Here is a 23,232-nt window from a genome sequence, read left to right as displayed (position 1 = left end):
GATAGACCACAGAAGCCGCAGACAGGGCTTTTCTGTGCTGGAGAACACCACACTCTTAAAACCAGGTGCCCGGGTGTTATCCTCAACCCCGCATCTCCACAATCTCTGTCAATCACTAGGACCCATAGATTTTACTTCCTTATCTCTGAGCCCTGCCCTCCATCCCTTCTGCTTCTGCCTGAGTTTAGACCTCAGTGCTAAGAGCCTCATTCTTCAGGCCTGTCTGCTGGTGAAGTTCCCTGACTTTGTGCTACTCTCGCTTAGAAATACAACCAGAGATTTGGGGAAGATCAGTAGAAAGCAATAGAACAGGAAAGACTAGAGATCTCTTCAAGAAAATTAGAGATACCAAGGGAACATTTCATGCAAAGATGGGTCCAGTAAGGAAAGAAATAGTAGGGACCTAACAGAAGCAGAAGAGATTAAGAAGAGGTGAAAGAATACACAGAAGAACTGTACAAAAAAAGATCTTCACAACCCAGATAACCACGACGGTGTGATCACCCACCTAGAACCAGACATCCTGGCATGTGAAGTCAAGTGGGCCTTAGGAAGCATCACTACAAACAAAACTAGTGGAGATGATGGAATTCCAGTTGAGCTATTTCAAATCCTAAAAGATGATGCTGTGAAAGTGCTGCATTCAATATGCCAGCAAATTTGGAAAACTCAGCAGTGCCCACAGGACTGGAAAAGGTCAGTTTTCATTCCAGTCCCGAAGAAAAGCAATGCCAAAGAATGCTCTAATTACCGCACAACTGCACTCATCTCACACACTAGTAAAGTAATGCTCAAAATTCTCCAAGCCAGGCTTCAACAGTACATAAACTGTGAACTTCCAGGTATTCAAGCTGGATTTGGAAAAGGCAGAGGAACCAGAGATCAAATTGCCAACATCCGCTGGATCATTGAAAAAGCAAGAGAGTTCCAGAAAAGCATCAACTTCTGCTTTATTGACTACGCCAAAGCCTTTGACTGTGTGGATCACAATAAACTGTGGAAAATTCTGAAAGAGATGGGAATACCAGACCACCTGACCTGCCTCCTGAAAAATCTGTATGCAGGTCAAGAAGCAACAGTTAGAACTGGACATGGAACAACAGACTGGTTTGTTGTTCAAACAACAAATTGGGAAAGGAGTACGTCAAGGCTGTATATTTTCACCCTGCTTATTTAACTTCTATGCAGAGTACATCATGAGAAAATCTTGGCTGGATGAAGCACAAGCTGGCGTTAAGATTGCTGGGAGAAATATCAATAACCTCAGATACGCAGATGATACCACCCTTATGGCAGAAAGTGAAGAAGAACTAAAGACCCTCTTGATGAAAGTGAAAGAGGAGAGTGAAAAAGTTGGCTTAAAACTCAACATTCAGAAAACTAAGATCATGGCATCTGGTCCCATCACTTCATGGGAAATAGATAGGGAAACAATGGAAACAGTGGCAGACTTAAGTTTTTGGGGCTCCAAAATCACTGCAGATGGTGACTGCAGCCATGAAGATGCTACAAAGACACTTGCTTCTTGGAAGAAAAGCGTCGAACAACCTAGACAGCACATTAAAAAAAGGAGAGATCACTTTGCTGACAAAGGTCCATCCAGTCAAAGCTATGGCTTTTCCAATAGTCATGTATGGATGTGAGAGTTGGACCATAAAGAAAGCTAAATGCTGCAGATTTGATGCTTTTGAACTGTGGTGTTGGAGAAGACTCTTGAGAGTCCCTTGGACTGCAAGGAGATCCAACCAGTCCATCCTAAAGGAAATCAGTCCTGAATATTTGTTGGAAGGACTGATGCTGAAATTGAAATTCCAATACTTTGGCCACCTGATGCAAAAAACTAACTCATTGAAAAAGACCCTGATGCTGGGAAAGATTGAAGGTGGGAGGAGAAGGGGATGACAGAGGATGATATGGTTGGATGGCATCACCAACTCGATGAACATGAGTTTGAGCAAGCTCAGGGAGTTGGTGATTGACAGGGAAGCCTGGTGTGCTGCAGTCCATGGGGTCATAAAGAGTTGGATATGACTGAGTGACTGAACTGATCTGAACTGCCTGGGGAGAAAGGATTTGCTGCCTAGCCCTGAGAAGAAAGTCAGTGGTTTCTGAGCCCCAAATGAGTTCGGCAACCTTTGTTTTCTTCTCAGGCTGGGAGTGCACTACGGGGGCAGGGGTCGGTCTTTGAGTCCTGAAACCCGAATGTATGCTGTTTGGTCCTAGCCAGAGAGCCCCAGGAAGGCTGACTGGAGAGAAATTCTGCCTGCCTGGTACCAGAGAGGTGATTCACCAAGGGTGATTCATGGCATTCAACAGGGTTTGTTGTTTTTAACCCCAAAAACATTTTGCATGCATGAATAGAAGAGAACCTTCTAGCCCTTAGTGAACAAGAAAGCTCAGAACTGAGCATTTGGAGCACGGTGAAGTGAATACTTCTCTGTCTCCCTTCTAGTCCTCCCTTGGCAATTGAACAAACCTTGAAGAGCTCTCCTTGGACTACTTGCTTTCTGAGAACTTGAGAAACTTGACTCAGAATGTGTGTCTGTGGGAATACAACCACCACCACCACCAGTCGTACCAAATTCAACGCATTCCACGGTTAAACTTTCTTCTGGGCACGTGTGTGAACTTGATGTCATAAATGCTGGTGTAAGGCAGATTTATGGATGAATGGATGAATGAATTGAGAAATGAGCAAACTGTAACGTGGAGCCTTCCAGCTGTAGGTACGGTGCTAAACTCCACATTGAGATACAGAGAAAGTCTCAAGAGGAACGATTGGGGGCTGGGCAGTCAGGGAGGACTTCTTGGAGGTGGTGATGCATGAAGTGAGTGTTGAAGTGTGAGGGGCCGTTGGCCAGATAAAGAGTGGGGGATCGATAGCAAGGGAAAGAAAGGGATCGATAAGCAAGACCTGTTCCTCTGGGCTTGGCGTGCAGGGGCCTGGGTGCTGCTGGATTTGACTGGGGTAAAGGTTGTGTGTAGGGTGTGGTAGCCAGAGTCTAGGGAGACAGGCAAGCACCAGGTCCCAGAAGGGAGTCTTCCTGCAAGCCACAGCGTCTGCATATTCTGAAGCTCCGTGGTGCCTGGAGAGGAGCTTGGGTGTGCGGTGGACGTGATCAGAGCCACAACCCAGAGAGCGCCCCCTGGAGGACCGGAGGCTGCCGCTGGGGTTCAGGTGCGAGGAGGCAGGGACAGAGCTGAGTCAGGGTGGCAGCGGGTTCTTCCCTCCTTCTGCCTCCCCTTTCAAAGCTTCTTCCTCGTCTTGGCTCCTGTCATCCCAATGTCACAACACCTTGGTCCCTTCCATCTGATAACACATGCTGGAGTTTTCAAGAAGGACTAGAAGGAGAGGGCAGTGATTAGACCTGGGGTGAGACCCTTGTCTGGGGCAGGATTTTGGAGACATGGCTTGGTCCTTTAGTGTGTCTAGGCTGAGCATCACTACGTCTTTTTTTTTTTTTTTTAATTTTTATTGGAGTAATGGAGTATAGTTGATATATAGCGTTGTGTTCATTTCTGCCATACAGCAAAGTGAATCAGTTTTACATATACATTTACCAACTTTTTCTTTAAGCTTCTTTCTCCACGTGGGTCATTGTAGAGCACTGAGCAGAGTTCCCTGTGCTCTAGAGTAGGTTCTTCTTAGTTGTCTCTTTTATATATAGCAGTGTCTGTGGCCCCATCTCCCAGTTTATCCCGTCCCCCGTCTTACCCCTGGTAATTATAAGCGTGTTTTCTACATCTGTACCTCTATTTCTGTTTTGCAGCTAAGTTCATTTGTACCCTTTTTAAAGACTCCACATATAGGTGATGTCATATGATATCTGTCTTTCTCTGTCTGACTCAGTGCACTCAGTACGACAATCTCTGGGTCCATCGATGTGGCTGCAGATGGCATTATTTCATTCTTTCCTTATGACTGAGTAATATTCCATTGCATATATTTTTATCTTCTATCTTATCTCCATTCCTCTGCTGATGAATATTTAGGTTGCTTCCGTGTTCTGACTATTGTAAATAGCACTGCAATGAACACTGAGATGCATGTATCTTTTCAAATGACGGTTTTCTCCACACATATGCCCAGCAGTGGAATTGCTGGGTCGTGTGGTGGTTCTCTGTTTAGTTTCTTTTAAGGAATCTCCACACTGTTCTCCATAGTGGCTGTGCCGACTTACATCCCCACCAGCAGTGTAGGAGGGTTCCCTTTCTCCATACCCTCTCCAGTATTTGCTCTTTGATTTTTTTGGTGATGGCCATTGCCATTGTGACTGGGGGGAGGTTGCACCTCGCTGTAGTTTTGATCTGCATTTCTTGCGTAACTGCTGAGTCGCTTCAGTCGTGTCTGACTCTGTGCGAACCCATAGATGGCAGCCCACGAGGCTCCGCCGTCCCTGGGATTCTCCAGGCAAGAGTGCTAGAGTGGGTTGCCATTGCCTTCTCCAATGCATGAAAGTGAAAAAAGAAAGTGAAGTCACTCAGTTGTGTCTGACTCTTAGTGACCCCATGGACCGCAGCCTACCAGGCTCCTCCGTCCATGGGATTTTCCAGGCAAGAGTACTGGAGTGGGGTGCCATTGCCCTCTCCTCTCTTGTAACTAGACTTTAAAACCAAGACTGTTAGAGCGATCATCGCTGCGTTCTCACCAGGGCCAGCTGGGTCATGTTTAAGGTGGAGCTGTCACGTGGGAACAGGACAAGCCAGGCTTGGCTGCCAGGGTGCCTGAGATTAGAGGCAGCACACGCATCCTGTTGGCTCTTCTCAGAGGCGGGTCACCGGCTGCTGTGACGGCTGTTCCTCCTCTCTCCTCCCCTCTGCCCATCCCTCCCCTCTGGTGCAGCCAGGGAAGCCTTTCGGGGACTCGAGGCTCAGCTTTCCCTGGGGCTCTTTGGAAACTCTGAGCTGCGTGTGCCGATGGCCCTGGAGCAGAGCCAGGCCTGGCGGGGGTCGTGGTTGCAGAGGGGAAGCGGGTGTCCCCGGCCTGCACCCCGTGTGTTGTGATCACAGCTGCACTTTGTGTGGGTTGCCAGGCACAGTCCTGTTGCTGCGTGACAGGGGTACCTCCCAGGTGGCTGCATTTTTTTTTTTTAATGCCTTGGGTGCCATTTGGCCCAGGTGCAGGCACTGGGGGTTAGGGGTCTGAAGCTGGATCCCTGCTTACCAGCTTGTGACAGGCTCGTCGGCGTCACCTCTCCTGGCCTCAGCTCCTCACCTGTCCGTGGGGGATAGGTCGTGACCCCTGCCCTGCACAGGTTTTGTGAAGGTGCGCTCAGTTCACGTGGGCATCAGATCTCTGTCCGCTCTCCCATTAGATCTGAAAGCAAGGAGGTGTCTTATTCATTTATCCATGCCCAGTGCCAAGCGTGGGGCCCGGCAGACTCGTGTGTTTGTCGACTGAACCTATGAATGGATTATGCAGTTAAGTGTATGCGGCAAGGGGAAGCCTGAATAAAACAAAATTACTAAGAACTTGTTCAGACGAGGCGAGTCCCACGTGTGCCCCTGCATCCTCCCACAGTTAGGTTAAAAAGACGGCATGAGCTACCATTTGTGAGGAAGCATTTTACTATGAAGATTAACTGCACGGACGCTGTCTTCCCGCATTTTCTGTCTCATCAAGTCTAGATGGCACTTTTGTTGCCAAATCCCTTTCTGCTGAAGCGGTGACGTATGACTGGCGATGACTTTATATGTTAGGTGTCAGTGGCTCAGTTGTGTCTGACTCTTTGTGGCCCCGTGGACTGTACCCACCAGGCTCCTCTGTCCTTGGGATTCTCCAGGCCAGAACACTGGAGTGGGCTGCCAGTTCCTTCTGCAGGGCATCTTCCCGACCCAGGCATTGAAGCCGGGCCTCCTGCATCGCAAGTGGAAGCTTTACCACCGAGCCACCAGGGAAGCATCCATTATTGACACATTTTAGATGAAAGTGCTTTTTCCAACTGGGATTTCTTTTAATTTTTTTAACCTTCCAATTTTATTGAGCTGTAATTCACATACAGAACTGTGCGGGGTTAGGGTACACAGCGAAAGGTGCGACTTACATACATTATGAAGTGATCACCACGATTAGTTTAGTGAACATCCATCATCTCATGTAGATGCAGCGTAAAAGAAATAGAAAAAAAAAAGTTTTTTTTCCCCATATGATGAGAACTCTTAGGATTTACTCCTTCATGTATAATATAGGGTAGAGACTCATTTTTTAACATTAACTTTGTTTTCAGTTCAGTTCAGTTCAGTTGCTCAGTCGTGTCCGACTCTTTGCGACCCCGTGAATCGCAGCACGCCAGGTCTCCCTGTCCATCACCAACTCCCGGAGTTCACTCAAGCTCATGTCCATTGAGTTGGTGATGCCATCCAGCCATCTCATCCTCGGTCGTCCCCTTCTCCTCCTGCCCCCAATCCCTCCCAGGATCAGGGTCTTTTCCAATGAATCAACTTTTCGCATGAGGTGGCCAAAGTGTTGGAGTTTCAGCTTCAGCATCACTTTTTCCAATGAACACCCAGGAATGATCTCCTTCAGAATGGACTGGTTGGATCTCCTTGCAGTCCAAGGGACTCTCAAGAGTCTTCTCCAACACCACAGTTCGAAAGCATCAATTCTTCGGTGCTCAGCTTTCTTCACAGTCCAACTCTCACATCCATACATGACCACAGGAAAAACCATAGCCTTGACTAGACGGACCTTTGTTGGCAAAGAAATATCTCTGCTTTTCAATATACTATCTAGGCTGGTCATAGCTTTCCTTCCAAGGAGAAAACATCTTTTAATTTCATGGCTGGAACCACCATCTTCAGTGACTTTGGAGCCCCAAAATAAAATCTGACACTATTTCCACTGTTTCCCCATCTACTTCCCATGAAGTGATGGGACCAGATGCCATGATCTTCGTTTTCTGAATGTTGAGCTTTAAGCCAACTTTTTCACTCACCTCTTTCACTTTCATCAAGAGGCTTTTAGTTCCTCTTCACTTTCTGCCCTAAGGGTGGTGTCATCTGCATATCTGAGGTTATTGATATTTCTCCCAGCAATTTCTCTTGATTCCAGCTTGTGCTTCTTCCAGTCCAGCGTTTCTCATGATGCACTCTGCATAGAAGTTAAATAAGCAGGGTGACAGTTTTGTTTTAGAATTATGTAAACTGTTTACATGTTTCAAAGTGAAGTCTCTGACTTTTTTTTTTTTTTTTTTACTTTTTCCCTGGAATTTCCTTTTTTCCTAGCTTTCTGTTCCTACACTCCAGAGGAGAACTGACTTTGAGGTCAGGTTATTCTAATTTGAATCCTGGCTCCGCCACTGTCTAGCCACCTGACCTGGGCTTTGCTCTTTAAGCTGTCTGGGTCTCAGTTCCGTTGTCTGTGAAATGGGCATGCCTGATCACCGTGAGACCCCATGCAGGCCTCCAGCTGGAGGGCATATGACTGAGCAAGGGCCCGGTTGCTCTCTGACACACGCTGCGGGCCTGCCTCCCGTGGACTGCTTCCAGCCAGGGGTCAGGGCAGCAGGGACTCTAATGGAGGTCTCTTCTCAGGATGCAGGACCCTGAGGATGGCTGACTCGGGCTCAAGAGCTCCTTGTCAGCTGTGCTCAGCCTTCCTTAGCCCTCGGGTGCGTGCTCAGCCTTCCTTAGGCCTTGGGTGGTTCAGAACTCCCTCACCCACCCTTCCTTCCCACTCTGCCTCAGCGGGATCAGACTCACAGTGTGTCTGCCAGCCCTCCTTGCCCCCTGACTGTGTTTCCCTTAATAAAATCCACGCCCATGTAATCCCCGCTTGGCATCTGCTTCTAGGAGGACCTGGGCTCACGCAGGGTGAGAGTACCGCATGGGACGATGTAAACAGTGTTCATCGGAGCGACGGGCGCAGAGCCAGGGTGCAGGAAGGGCCAGGGGCTCCTGCACCCGCGCCGCCACCGCCGCCGTCACCCGCGTCTGGCCAGCTTAGCTTCTTTGGTGGCTCTGGGCACAGAGAGCTCCAGGGCAGGTCGCAGCTCACACGGCAACTTAGAGCGAGAGCAGCTGTGGTTTCTGAGCAGAACAGGTGGGTTAATGACAGCATCCTTTGTGGGTGTCTGTATATATAGCCCGGGGCTTCCCAGGTGGCGCTAGCGGGAAAGACCTCGCCTGCCAACGCTGCAGACCTGAGATGCAGGTTTGAGCCCTGGGTTGGGAAGATCCCCTGGAGGAGGGCACAGCAGCCCACTCCAGTACTCTTTCCTGGAGAATCCCGAGGACAGAGGAGCCTGGTGGGCTACAGTGAATGGGGCCACACAGCGCCGGACACGACTGCAGCAACTTAGCATGCAACACATATGTAGTCCGTATGCAAAGCCATGATTTTTCGAGTAGTCGTGTATAGATGTGAGAGTTGGACTATAAAGAAAGCTGAGCACCGAAGAATTGAAGCTTTTGAACTGGGGTGTTGGAGAAGACTCTTGGCAAGTCCCTTGGACTGCAAGGAGATTCAACCAGTCCATCCTAAAGAAGATCAGTCCTGAATATTCATCGGAAGGACTGATGCTGAAGCTGAAACTCCAATACTTTGACCACCTGATGCGAAGAGCTGACTCATTGGAAAAGACTGATGTTGGGAAAGATTAAAGGCAGGAGGAGAAGGGGACGACAGAGGATGAGATGGCTGGATGGCATCACTGACTCGATGGACATGAGTTTGAACAAATTCTGGGAGATGGTGATGGACAGGAAAGTCTGGTGTGCTGCAATTCATGGGTTGGACACGCAGAGTTGGACACGACTGAGTGACTGAACAACAGCAACAGTCTTTCCAACTCAAGGTCTTTAGCTTAATCATATCTGCAACGTTCCTTTTGCTACGTAAAGTAGTGTATTCATTGCTCCCAGGGATGCGAACAGGGGCATCTTTGGGGGGTATTATTTTACTGACCACAGAACAAGCAGGGGAGAAATAGAGGAGGTGCTTCAAGAAATGATGTTGTTCTCACCAAATGTTGGCTTTCTCTGCCCATCAGCGCTGAACAAAAATTACTGATACAGAATTTGGAAGAAATAGAAAGATGACTTTAGGCCTCAGCTGGCAGAGGGGGAAACACAGCAGGCTAGTTAGTGCCTTAAGAATTGTGACCCCCTCCTGGGGGAACTGAGACACTGTGTACAGCCTGGGTCTCATGGCTTCAGGGAAAACGATAAGGCTCAAAGTAATGAAGGTCTTACCTTCTTGTGTGCGTGCCAAGTTGCTTTAGTCTCGCCTGACTCTTTGCAACCCCATGGACTGTAGTCCACCAGGCCCCTCTGTTCACGATTCTCCAGGCAAGAACTCTGGAGTGGGTTGCCATGCCCTCCTCCAGGGCATCTTCCTGACCCAGGGATCGAACTCATGTCTCTTGAGGCTCCCGAATTGCAGGCAGATTCTTTACTGCTGAGCCACCAGGGAAACCCCTTCTTCTTCTGCTTGCTTTGTTTAAAATATCATAGCTGGTGTCAGCTGGTTGGGTTCATTTGTCTCTGGTTTATTGTCCTGTGGCCTTCTTTCTGAAATGCAAAAAGCTACAAAGAGTGGTCTGCAAAGGGAGCTCAGGGAAGGCACAGGATGAAATCAGCATGGAGGTAAATGGTGGTCGGTGCAGGATGCAGCTCAACGCAGAGTTAGGCTAGTTTTGAGGAGAGCCAACTTAGTTATAGACTACAGATTAGGAACAAAGTAAAACCTAGGAGTGATGAGGCCTATTCTCTTTATATTCTTTGTCCTCAATAAAGGGAAAGAAGAGAAAGAAAATCCCATTTCTGAAAGCAAAACTCATTCCTCTTTCTTCCTTTTCATTGCAACAATATGGAACACCAGACTTATGGGTCAGGAGGTGGGTGAAAGTGGAAGCGAGGAGGTCACTGGTGAGGCGTCTGGATTGGACCGAGCAGGGTGTGACAGTGGCGTGGGTGAGGCTGTGGCCACGGCGATGGGGAGAGGTGCCAGGGACGGAGACACAGTGAGGAGGCCGAGTGAATGGGAGATGAGGGCAAGATGGAAAGAAAGCGGCCCCGGACAAGGCTGGGCATCTCTGTGGCAACAAGGGCAGGTGCAAATCTCAAATCTGAGTGTAATGTCTTTAGGGGAGGTTGCCTGTGTGCTGATTCGATTCAGTCATGTCTCACTCTTTGCGACCCCATGGACTGCAGCCCACCAGGCTCCTCTGTCCAAGGGATTTCCCAGGCAAGAACACTGGAGTGGGTTGCCATTTCCTATGCCAGGGGATCTTCCTGACCCAGGGGTCAAAGCTGCATCCCTCGTATCTCCTGCCTTGGCAGGTGGATTCTCTTACCACTGGGCCACCTGAGAAGCCCCTCATTTAAGACCAGTGTTGCTTTATTGATTTTCTATCTGTATGATCTGTGTATCAGTCTAGGTTAAAGCACCCTACTATTACAGTATTGTCAATTTCTCTTGTTACGTGCATTAATAGTTGCTTTACATATTTAGATGCTCTTGTAGTGGGTACATGGATGTCCATGAGTGTAATGTCCCCTTCTTGTATTGATTCACTTATCATTCTGTAATGCCCTTCCTTGCCTTTCCCTACGACTTTGTTTTCAAGTATATTTCGTCTGACCTGGGTATTGCTGCCTCTACTTGCTTGTTGCGATTAGCATGACATTTGTCTTTGACTCCCTCACTTTGAGTCTCTATCTCTCTTTGGTTCTGCAGTAAGTCTCTTGTAAGCAGCTTATAAATAGGTCTTGTTTTCTTATCCAATCAGTCACCCTGTGTCTTTCAACTGGAGCATTTAGTTCAGGGACATTTATAGTAACGATGTGTATGTACTCGTCATTTTATTGCTTGCTTTCTGGTTGTTTCGACCGTTCTTTCTCGTTCTTTTAGTTCCCTTGCTTGTTTGATGATTTTCTTTCCTGGTATGCGTGTGTTCTTTTCTCTCTTGTTTTTGTGTATGGTAAGTGTTGCCTTGTGGTTACCATGGGATTCTTATATGTTGGCCTGCAACTGTGTCTATGAGTTTTAAACAGATAGTCCTCTAAGTTCAACCACAGCCTAGAAAACCTGTTTACTTCTCTTTCACACATTTTTTGTTGTTGTTGATGTAATATTTTGCATTTTCATGTTTATCCCTCCACTGATTATTGTAGTTATACTTGATTTTACAATGGTTTTTTGTCCTTTAATCATCATACTAGCTTACTTGGGTGGTTGATCCTCAGACTTCATTATGTACTCTCCTTTACTAATGAGATTTCCACCCCCTGCCCCTTATCTATAGATACTTCTTGTTGTAGTATTTTCTTTTTCTGCTTAGAGAAGACCCTTTAACCTTCCTTTTAGGGTTGGTTTAGTGTTGATGAACTCTTTCAGTTTTTGCTTATCTGAGAAGTTCTTTGTCTCTCCTCCAATTCTAACTGATAATCTTGCTGGGTAGAGTGTTCTAGGTTGCAGGTTTTTCCCTTCCTGCACTTTGAATATGCCATGACGCTCCCTTCTTTCCTACAAAGTTTCTGCAGAAAAATCAGCCGATAGGCTTCTGGGGGATCCCTTGTCTATGACTGTTTTTTTTGTTTGTTTGTTTGTTTTTTTTTTTGCTTGCTGTCTTTAGAATTCTCTCTTTGTTTTGCTGTTTTACTTATGTTATATCTTGGTGTCTGTCTGTTTGGGTTCATCTTGTTTGAGACCCTCTGTTCTTCCTGCAGTTGGATGTATGTTTCCTTCTTTAGATTTGGAAAGTTTTCAGTCAGAATTTCATACAATGTATTTTCAGCCCCCTTCTCTCTGTCTCTTCCCAGTGTGAACGTTGGTACACTTGACGTTATCCCAGAGATCTCTCAGGCTGCTCTCACTTTAGAATGCGCTTTTCTTCGGCTGTTCTGGGTGACTCCCACTGTTCTGCCTTCCAGATCCCTTGTGCGTTTTTCTGTGCCACCGGGTCTGCTGTTACGTCCTAGCGTGTTTTTATTTCAGTTATTGTTTTCTTTGGTTCTGAGTGGTTCCTTTTCACATTTTGTCATTCCCTGTTAAAATTCTCATTGTGTTCCTCTATTCTTTTCCCTAATTCAGTTAGTATTCTTATTACTCATGCTCTGAAGTTTTCATTTGCTAAATCATTTATTTTGGTTTCAGGAATTATTTTTTCAGGGGTTTTGCTCTTGCTCTTCCAGTGGAGACAAGCTCCCCTGCCCTCTCACTTTCCTTATCTCTCCATCTTTACGAAATTGGGGAAGGTAGTTGCCCACTGCTGCTCGTGTTGGAGCGCTCCTGTTGGACCTGTGTCTGCCCAGTGGCTTGGGTGGAGGTGCTGGATGTGATGGGAACGCAAGTGACCTCTTTCCTCGGGTTGTGCTGGCAGCTGCCGCCTTGGTAGGAGGCGCGAGTGGAGACGGAGGGGCTGGCCGGCTGGGGCTCCTGTGCGAGTGCCGCCGCCACTCCGTGGTGGGCGCGGGGCAGGGTCAGCCTCCGGGTTCTTAAAGCAGAGTCGCTGCGGGCTGAGCTGCAGGGCTAGCTCGGCTCGCTTCAAGGGCGCGCTCGCTCCCTCCTCACGCCGGCACCCTCACTCCGGCGGAGCGAGCGGGGCTGTCCCGGCACCTGGTGAGGGCTGGTCTGCGGCCTGCGGGGCTCCGGCTGCCGTCGGGGGTCTGCGTGTGGCCGGTCAGGGAGGGCCACGGCCGCCTGCGCCCTGCTCAGGCGCCGCTCCAGGTTTGCGCCGCCTCGCTGTCTCACAGCTGAGGTCCTCCTCGGTCACAGCCGCTCCCGCCCCACCGCGGAGCTGTGGCGTGAGACAGGCGGGCTGGAATGTCCCCCCGGCTCAGGCTGGCACACACGCCCAAGTCGCTGTGGTAGACCAGTTGGCCACTGGTGCCTCTCCGCGCTGCCTCCGGACGAGCCAGCCCCAGCGTGCTCCTCTTGAGTGCAGTCCCGGCTTCCCACGGCTTCCTGTTAGCCCCGCCAGCCCTCCAGGGGAGCTCATTTTTCTGCAGAACTGCAGGGGTAGGGCCCCCACTATGGGGTTTGAACCACTCACTTCCCAGGGAGAGTCTTCTCCCAGTTTAATCTCTGTTCTCCTCTGAGCGCCCTCCCAGGGGCACAGCTCACAGGGGAGGTGAGTTCCATGTCCTCCGCCTATTCCTGCATCTTGATCTGAGAGGCCCTGTGTTTGAGTTTGGAGCCTTCTGCCGTATCATGGCACCCCACTCCAGTACTCTTGCCTGGAAAATCCCGTGGATGGAGGAGCCTGGTAGGCTGCAGTCCATGGGGTCCCAAAGAGTCCCACACTGAGCGACTTCACTTTCACTTTCTTGCATTGGAGAAGGAAATGGCAACCCACCCACTCCAGTGTTCTTGCCTGGAGAATCCCAAAGACGGGGGAGCCTGGTGGGCTGCCCTCCATGGGGTCGCACAGAGTCGGACACGACTGAAGCGACTTAGCGCCAGCAGCAGCAGCAGCGGTGTAGGAAGCTCACCCTTCTTTTGTGACCATACACTTCAAGAAAAGAACTTTTAAACTTGCCAGATGCTCATATCTTCTATACACTTGGTATCACCTAGCCCTCAGTGCTTGGACAAATCTGCTGGGTATCCTTTTCCTACTTCCTGTCCAGATTGAACAGTACACTTTTCTTTCTCAAATATGGTGGTTTACTGTCTATGTTGAAAGTGAAAGTCACGCAGTCGTGTCCGACTCTTTGCAACTCCACGGACTGTACAGTCCATGGAATTCTCCAGGCCAGAATACTGGAGTGGGTAGCTGTTTCCTTCACCAGGGGATGTTCCCAATCCAGGGATCACACCCAGGTCTCCCGCGTTGCAGGTGGATTCTTTACCAGCTGAGCCACAAGGGAACTCTAGGAACACTGGAGAGGGTAGCCTATCCGTCTCCAGCGGATCTTCCCCACCCAGGAATCAAACTGGGGTCTCCTGCATTGCAGGCGGATTCTTCACCAACTGAGCTACCAGGGAAGCCGTAGTCTATCTCACACGTTGCTTAACAAGAAAACTGAGGGAGGAGCTCAACGATAAATAACAGAGACATGGCTTTCAGATTTGGACCCTTGTAGAGAAATATACACATTTCAGACTCAATTATTATTATTGAAACCTGGAACCCCTGGTGCTCAGCTTTTGTCATTCAAGCAGACACCTAGCAACTGGTTGCATTCCCTCGCTGCGGGCTTGGTGAGCCCTCCCATTTGACAGCCGGCTTGAAAGACCTCTGCGCGGTGGCATGATGTGGGGTGTGTGTTTATAAACGAACTCTCTTCTCCCTCTCGCCCGCCCCGTTTCCCAGTGGCCGTTCCTGCAGCAGCGCCCCCGGCGTGCCCGCCCAAGGCCGCCGCTAACGGGGCTCCGCCGGCGCCTCGCCTCGCCGTGTCCTCCCGAGCCGCGGTCGTAGCCAGGATGGAAGGCGCGGCCCAGGGGGGCCTGCAGACCGTCATGAAGTGGAAGACAGTGGTTGCCATCTTCGTGGTCGTGGTGGTCTACCTCGTCACGGGTGGTCTCGTCTTCCGGGCGTTGGAGCAGCCCTTTGAGAGCAGCCAAAAGAACACTATCGCCTTGGAGAAGGCGGAATTCCTGCGGGATCATATCTGTGTGAGCCCCCAGGAGCTGGAGACGCTGATCCAGGTGAGCAGGGAGGGGTGCGCCATCGCCTCGCCCGCGGGGGGAGAGGGCGGCCTGGACGTCTGTCTTTCTGGCTCACTGAGCCTTGCCTTTGGTCGAGATGCTTCTGGTGGTGAGGGGGACCTCTCTGGGAGGTGACGTTTGAGTGGAGACCTGTGACAGTGTGCGGGAGAGGGGTCCCCCAGACCACACAGCAGCAGGCGGCGTTCTGCATCACCTGCTCCGGGATGCGGTGCTCAGCGGCTGCAGCAGGCTGAGGGCTTTGGATTGTCACGTTCAAGGCCCCTTACATAGGCTGATTAACCGTTACATCTGTGTGAGATGCTGGGTAAGAGGGTGGCCTGGAAGTCAGAGAAAGAATTTTAAGCAAGTAGGGATGTCTTAACCTGTCCCAGGTGAGTGAGAATGGAGCAAAGGCCACCAGAAGTGGGATGGGGAGGCCACGAGAGACTTGGAGCGGTTTTGGTGGCTTTGTGAGGATGAAGCAGTAAGCACATCTATAACAGGGATGAGCAAGGCGCTTTTTCGAAAATTCACTGTGTGTCAGGCACCGTGCTGGGGCCTCTCTGTACTTTGGATAGGAAGGAAAAAATACTAAAAAAAAAAAAAAAAAAAATGGAGGTAGAGAACTTTGGCCTCCTGCCTGCCAGGAAGAGGATGCAGAGGAGGGGTGGAGTTGGCGGGGGCGAAGTGACGCTGGAAGGGAGTGTGGGGGACAGGGAGTCATCTAAGGTGGAGTGGGGAGAGAAACAGCAGGCTTGAGAAGCACCTCAGGCGGAGAGAACCGAGTCTCAGGAAGAGGACGGGGGTGCCGCTGAGAGCCCAGTTGGAGGGCTTCACTGTAGAGGTGACGGAGGGTGAAGCTTCTGAGCTGCGGTTTGGTTTCCAATCTGCACACCCTCCTGAACCATGAGGCGTAGAGGCTGGGGTTTGGTTTCCAATCTGCACACCGTCCTGAACCATGAGGCGTAGAGGCTGGGGTTTGGTTTCCAACCTGCACACCCTCCTGAACCACAAGGCGTACTGGTGGAGGGTGGTGACACGGAAGCAAGGGAGAGCCCCGTGTTTCTGGAGTTCTCAAGTTTTGAAGGCAGAGGGATGGAGGAGACAGCTTTCATGGTTCCTTTTGGCCCTGGTGTGACCCACATTAAATTCTAATGGTAGGAGAATGCTGGAGTGTGTAGCCTATCCCTTCTCCAGCAGATCTTCCTGACCCAGGAATCGAACTGGGGTCTCCTGCATTGAAGGTGGATTCTTTACCAACTGAGCTACCTGTGAACCCCAAGAGAAAAAAGAATATCATATATCAGTGCAGGTGGGCTTCCCAGGCAGCTCAGTGATAAAGAATCCACTTGCCAATGCAGGAGTTGTAAGAGATGTAGGTTTGATCCTTGGGTTGGGAGGATCCCCCAGAGGAGGAAATGGCAACTCACGCCAGTATTCTTGCTGGGGAAATCCCATGGACAGAGGAGTCTGGCTGGCTATAGTCCATGGGGTCATAAAGAGTCGACACAACTTAGCAACTGGGCATGAGCAGCATTTTAATGCATGCATGTAGAATCCATTAATAGAAAAACGGTACAGATGAACCTAGTTCCAGGCCAGGAATAGAGATGCAGACCCAGCAGTGGGGAGCTGGCGGTGGGGGGTGGGATAGGAGAGGGGGGCAGAGTGGGAGGTTAGGATTGACATGCATGCCCTACCGTGTGTGAAATCGATGTGGGAAGCTGCTCTGTAACACAGGGAGCTCAACCCGGGGCTCTGTGATGGCCTAGGGGGGTGGGGTGGCGTGCAGTGGGCGTATATATGCATATAATGGAAACTGACACAGCATTGTAAAGCAAGCATAATTCAATAAAACATTCTAATGGTCACTACACATCAGTTTGCTATAGGAGTCACAAGTCTGGGCTGGCTTCTTTATCTATTTTCAGCTCCACTGATAGGTAGGGGAATTCTGGGGCCACGTATGATCTGACCCCTTTATTGTCATTGTATTCTTTTTTTTTGTTAGTATATAATCTTTCAAATGTTTCTGTAATCTGACTTGGTGGTGGTGGTTTAGTCACTAAGTTGCGTCTGACTCTTGCGAGCTCATGGACTGTAGCCCACCAAGCTCCTCTGTCCACGGGATTTCCAGCAAGATTATTGGAGTGGGTTGCCTTTTCCTTCTCCAGGGGATCTTCCCGACTCACGGATTGAACCCACATCTCCTATATTGATAGGCGGATTCTTTACCACTGAGCCACCTCAGACTTGACTCTTAAGCTTAATAAAAATATACATTTTCCTTCTGGGAATGCATATGACTTCATACTATGTCCCACAATTTTTATTAAAAAAAAATAAAACCTTACAATTTAAAGAGATAAGGGCAGTGTTTCATACCACTCTTTCTTAGATGGCCTTGTCTTATTTTTTTTCTCCTTTCATGGAAACCTACTAACAGTTTTGTGATGATGAGAGTGTTGTGCTGATCTGTTTAGCACAGGTTTAAGGCTTGAATTGCTGTAAAGAATGGAGGACATAATTCTGGAGTAATTTTAAGTAAGGAATTATACATGCTGCATTGCTATGTAATGAGACTCTTTTTATTTAGTTGCAGTACATGTAATAATCTAATAGGTGGCCTGGATTGAATTTGGACTCATGCCTGAATTTTCCTTCCTTAGACAGTGAGATACTGGGGAAAGGGATCATGTCTTATTATCTTTGCATCCACATGTAGCCTCTGCATGGCTTTGCATCTGATTATTACCCAAGAGAGAAACGCTTTTGGAATGAGATATCAAATGAAATCTCTAACACTGGTGATGCCACGAGGTATCTGAGCTTATTTGTGCATTTCTTTATCGGCTCAGTAGTTCCCTATTGTCCGTTCTTTGGTCTTTTCCTTTATGAAAGAATTCAGAGGTAGAGTGAAGGCAGGATGACAGAGAGTAGTTCTGGTGTTGCCGTTAAGACCTGTCCTTTGACTTCAAAGTTCCTCTGTGAAATGAGGGGTGTGTGTGTGTGTGTGTGTGCCCATGAGATAATTTTTATAACAATTTTAAAACCTACCCTTTGTTAGGTATCCATTGTGAGTTAGGCACCTTCCATTCATCTTCTCATTTAATCTCTCCAATAACATTCTAAGTTGGTACTACTATACCCATTTCACAAAGAAACTGATGCTAAAAGAGGCTGAATACCTTTCCAACCATCAAAGTGGCAGAGCTGAGATTCAAAGTGAGCTTTGCCTGACTCTTCCTTGCCTCACCCAATGAGTCTTTAGCCCTTTAAGTAGTTCTTGCTTGATGATTAGCTTAATTCTCTCTTAAACATTTGCTTCATGTTTAACGCTTTCCAGAATTTTAGCAGAGTCAAAAAGCGTTGGATTTCCTTGCTCTCTACAGAAAACATTTCTTCTTTTCCCCCTCTTTATATGCATAGACTGTCAGTCCTGGATATGGGACACTTTAAGAGCTCCATCTACTGCGGTATAAGGGTTTATACCTGTGTTTATCTGCAGTTTTTGAAGGCTAAGTAGTTAAAATGCTGAACCCATGTCAATTAAGAATCACGTTACTGGGGCTTCCCTGGTGGCTCTGTGGTAAAGAATCTGCCTGCCAGTGCAGGGGACACGGGTTCAGTCCCTGGTCCAGGAAGATCCCACATGCTGTGGAGCAACTAAGCCCGTGTCCCACAACCCGGGACCACGATTCCTGAGCCTTTGCAAGACAACTGCTGAAGCCCGTGCTCCGCTGCAAGAGAAGCCCCCGTGTCCTAGTTAGGAGGCCTGGCCCGCCGCAGCTAGAGAGAAGCCCGCACAGCCATGGAGACCCAGCGCAGCCAATAATGATAACAATAGAGAACCTAATTATTACGCACTGTCCTTCGGTTCACTGCTTCCTTCATAGGCTGTAAGTGGCAACACCTTTGGACCAGGGAGCACCCTCTCACTTTAGAGCGTCCTCTGGGCAGCGCTCTCTGGAGTGCTCATAAGAAGCACGCAGTGTAGGAGGGTTTTCAGGATGCTGGAAAAATAGTATTATTGTATCTCAGCGATACTTTTATCTAATAGGTAAAAGGTTAGATTGATGGCATTTATCTGGTGGTGTTGGGACTCTTGGCTGAATTGAGTGAACCACTCACAGAGCTAATTCGGAAGGTGTAATTCATATTATTAATAATTACAAACACAGAGTAGTTGGGACAGTTTGAGTGGCAGTCGCTCAGTCGTGTCTGACTCTGTGTTCTCCCATGGACTGTAGCCCTTCAGGCCCCTCTCTCCATGGGATTCTCCAGGCAAGAATCCTGGAGTGAAGATGCCAGTCATTGGGATCTTCCCAACCCAGGGACTGTACCTGGGTCTCCTGCATTTCAGGCAGATTCTTTACCATCTGAGCCACTGGAATAGCCTAACACCCATGAAATGCCTGGACAGCTTAAAAGAGCTATAGCTGGGGAGGGGAGTTTTTTGGAGGTACCAGGGGACTGCAGAGGAGACAGATGGGTCACCATCCCTGACCTCGATGCTGTTGTGGAGGAGACTGTCTGATTAATAGATTCATCTGTGCATTCTTCACACTGCTACTGAACTTCTGTTGTATCAGGTAACAGGCTAGATGCTGAGGATAGGAAGCAGGAGAATAAAATGTACTTTGAGCAAGTTACACACCTTTCCATGTTTCTGTTTCATCATCAATAAAGTGTGCCGAAAACCCCTCACCCTTAGGGCATTGAGAGGATGAAATTCTGTGACTCAGGAGAAGGGCTTTGAACTGTGCTTGGCATGTGGTGAGTACTCAAAAAAAAAAAAAAAAAAAGTAGGTATTGCTACTGCTGCTGTTTATAGTGTTATTTAAGGAGCTTAGAATTGTAAGCAGTGGTTCCTAATGGGGAGTAGGTTGCTTCCGGGGAGGGGGCTCATCTGACAATGTCTGGAGACATTTTCTGTGTCACCGCTGGAGACACGGTGCAGGAGGTTAGTGGGAAGAGGCCGGGGATGCTGCTAAAGACCCAGCCCACTCATCACGACGGATCATCCAGTCTCACACGGCAGGAGACTGAGCAACCGCGGAGGGAGAGGCGTGTCAGCCAGCACCTGGAGCTCCCTGGAACGGAGGTATCCCCCCAGTTGTATTGAGATATAGTTAGCGTATATCCCTGAGTAACTTCAAGGTGTGCAGCGTAAAGGTTTGAGTATTTATTGCGAAGTGACTCCTGTAAAAAGTTGAGTGGGCATCCATCATCTCATATAGGAGAGAAACTTTTTTCCTTGTGGTGAGACCTCTTAGATTTCCTTTCTTACAGCTCTCATCTATACCGAATCGCAGTGTTCACTGCAGCCATCAAACTGTACCTTCCCGAGGACTTACAACTGGAAGTCTGCAGCTTTCCAGCACCTTCCCCCAACTCCGCTTCCCCCACCCCCATCTCTAATATTTTTCTCTATGAGTTTTTTTTAAAAAAACACATGTCACACATAAGTGAAGTCATGCAAATATTTCTCTTCTCCATCTGACGTATTTAACTCAGTGTAACGTCCTTAAGGTCCATCTGTGTCTGCGCAAATGGCAGGGCTCCCTCGTCTTTTGATGGCTGAATAATATTCCGTGACATCTGCATCTGTCCGTGTGGACTTCGGCATCCATTCATCTATCCGGCCGCCTAGACTGCTTCCACGTCTCGCCGCTTGTAAATGATGCTAGGAGCGTGGGGGTGCAGGCATCTTTGCTGGTTAGTGTTTGTGTTACCTTTGGATGCGTTCCCAGAAGTGGAATTGCTGGATCATATGGTAATTCTATTTTTGATTTCTGAGGAAACTCATACTGTTCTCTGTGGCGGCTGTACCAGTTTCCGAGCCCGTGAGTCCCTCTTCCCTGCATTCCTGCCAGCGTTGTCACCTCACCCTTTGGGTGATGGCTGGCTGGAGTTCCGTGAAATGTGTGCACAGTGGGAGCCCGGGGGGGGGGGGCCAGCAGAGGTCAGGAAGGGCTTGGTGGTGTTTGTCTCTTTTAGTCCCTATGGTGATCGTATGAGGATTGTCTGTCGTGCCGCTTCTAGAGGAGGACTCTGAGGCAGCCCGAGGTGCAGCTGATGCTCGAGTGAGTTGGAGGAGCCCAGATTTACTCCTGGCAGTCTGACCCACGTGCCATTCTCTCATACCCAGTGTGTTGGAGCAGAGACGTGGAAGGTGGGAAGGATCCGTTCAGAACTTGCCCCAAGGGCATCCCGCCAGCCTGGGGGCCCCTTGAGGGGGCTGCAGGTGGTCCGCATGCCTTGAGCGGGGAGGTGTGGGAGAGCTGATGGGTACGGGGTTGGACCTGAGAGGTGGTCAGAGAGGCTTGCCAAGGAGTTCGGGCTTCCTGCTCAGTCGTGTCCAACTCTTTGCGACCCCATGGACTGTAGCCCACCAGGCTCCTCTGTCCATGGGATTTTCCAGGCAATAGTACTGGACTGGATTGCCATTTCCTTCTCCAGGGGATCTTCCTGACCCAGGGATCGAACCTGGGTCTCTCTCATTGTAGACAGGTGCTTTACCATCTGAGCCACCAGGGAAGTGGGAACTCGCTGAAAGATTCAAGAAAGTTGTGACATGACGGATGTTTTCTGTTGGAGAGATAGCTCTTTTGGCCATGATGTTGGGTTGGAGGAAGGAGAAGCTGGAGGAAGGAGGAGTCGTTTGGAAGAATACTGGGCCCTCACAGGTGGGCCGTGCCGAGATGACAGTGGATGAGGCCGTATTTAAGGGAGTCTGACAAGGCCGACTTGAAAACGACTCATTTCTCATTCAGCCATGGTCTAGAGGGCCTGTCCTGGGCCCGCATCCCTGCCTCTCCAAGCGGAGGCCACGCAGACCGCCTGGCTTGGCAGGCAGCACCCACACTCAAGTCACTCTCTCGTGTTAAGGCTTTCTTTCTGCTCACGGGCTGTGTGACCTAGGTGAGAGACGGCATCACCGCAGCCTAAGCTTCTCTTTCTGTAGAATGACGATGGTGAAGATAGCGTCCGCCTGTTAGGGAGGTCTGAGGAGTAAACAGAAAAGCTCAGCTACTCTGAGCTACGGTGACTGCTACTATTTATTTCTTAGGGAAGGCAGGAAAAAAAGAAGTTTAGAAAGCCCCTCAACCACGTGCATCTGGGGGTCTTCTGTTCAAGGAAAAGAGAAGAAAGCTCTTGAAACACCCTGTGGGGCTTCAAATCCTAAATTTCCTAACTGACCAGTGTTGATTTGCTTCGCCTGTTCACTTGTCAAGTCTGCGTCACAGAGACGACTCTTCCGAGTACTGAGCGGGGCTGCTGAGTCCATTTGCTGAGTCTCTGTGGCCGGAGCCCAGGGAAGCTGCCTAGCAGCTTTGTGTGTCCTCCTGGGGACTTACCCCACCCCCAGGATCATCACTTTTCCCCGCAGCTTTGGTGGGGTCACTTGGCCTCAGGTGATTCAGTAGACACCAGGCTGGCTTTGTGGCCTTGGTTTCCCCTGACTGTTCCTCTGTGGGGCTCGGGACACGCGTGGGAGAACCTCAGGGCCGGGAGACGGAGGCAGCCCCGGGGAGCGGGTCACCGGGACAGTGGGCTGACCGGTGACTGCAGAGTCGCTGGTCCTGAGTGAGAGCCGTGGTCCTCTGGGCCTGACGGCTGTTCGTCCCTCAGGGAGAAGCGTCCACCTTCTAGTTAGTGCCCCGGGGCAAGGCCGTTAACCCGAGCTGGGCCTCAGCAGCTCAGTCTGCAGAGCACACAGAAGACCTGTCCATCTGTGGACTCCTGCCCTTGAGACCCGGTGAGAGGGTCTGCAGATGACAGTATCGGGAGGTTTCCTGCGGAGCTGTGGTCACCATAAAAAATAGCTACTGTTTATTGGTGGTTTCCCTTCCTCTCGGCTTGTTCTAAGTGCTTTAATCCTTAAACCCTGGCACCAGACCTCCAGGTAGGATCTATCATCATCATTCAATTTCCTGGATGAGCAAATAAATTCTGAGAAGTTAAGCAACTTGCCCAAGGCCACCCAGCAAATAAGTGGTTAAACTGGGATTTGAGCCTCGGAATGCCGGGCTCCAGAGACCAGACGTCTAACCACTGTGCTAGACTGCTCACTTGTCAACAGTCTGCCTCCTCCATACTCTGTCTGCGCTTTTTCTTAAACCTTTTGCTCCAAGGAAAAGACTGGTGGGAGAAGGAGATATCTTCAGCTGGCGTGGCTCTGCGGTCCAGCTGCTGACATGTCGGCTCTGTGCCGCCCCATGAACCGCAGCACTGTCCTGCGCTGCGTCCCGGAGTCTGCTCAGATTCTTGTCCATCCAACCATCTCAGCCTCTGTCGTCCCCTTCTCCTCCTGCCCTCAATCTTTCCCAGCATCAGGGTCTTCTCAAATGAGTCAGTTCTTCCCATCTGGTGGCCAAAGTATTGGAGCTTCAGCATCAGCATCAGTCCTTCCAATGAACACCCAGGACTGATTTCCTGTAGGATGGATTGGTTGGATCTCCTTGCAGTCCAAGGGACTCTCAAGAGTCTTCTCCAACACCACAGTTCAAAAGCCTCAGTTTTTCAGCACTCAGCCTTCTTTATGGTCCAACTCTCACCTCTGTACACGACTATTGGAAAAACTATAGCTTTGACTATATGGGCCTTTGTTGGCAAAATGACGTCTTTGCTTTTTA

At 49.4% G+C, this 23,232-nt stretch overlaps 1 protein-coding gene across 1 annotated transcript in view; it reads left to right on the top strand.

Moving 5' to 3' along the window:
• The window catches only part of KCNK10 (potassium two pore domain channel subfamily K member 10), a 161,119-nt gene that overhangs the window by 54,369 nt on the left and 83,518 nt on the right, over positions 1–23,232 (top strand). Inside the window, exon 2 of the mRNA XM_015097221.4 lies at positions 14,259–14,593. Within this exon, the coding sequence (XP_014952707.2) occupies positions 14,259–14,593 (335 nt within the window). The remainder of the gene's footprint in view (positions 1–14,258; positions 14,594–23,232) is intronic.

The sequence above is a fragment of the Ovis aries genome, chromosome 7 (assembly GCF_016772045.2).
Source record: "Ovis aries strain OAR_USU_Benz2616 breed Rambouillet chromosome 7, ARS-UI_Ramb_v3.0, whole genome shotgun sequence".
Lineage (NCBI taxonomy): Eukaryota > Metazoa > Chordata > Mammalia > Artiodactyla > Bovidae > Ovis > Ovis aries.
This window is presented reverse-complemented; position numbering and strand designations above follow the sequence as displayed.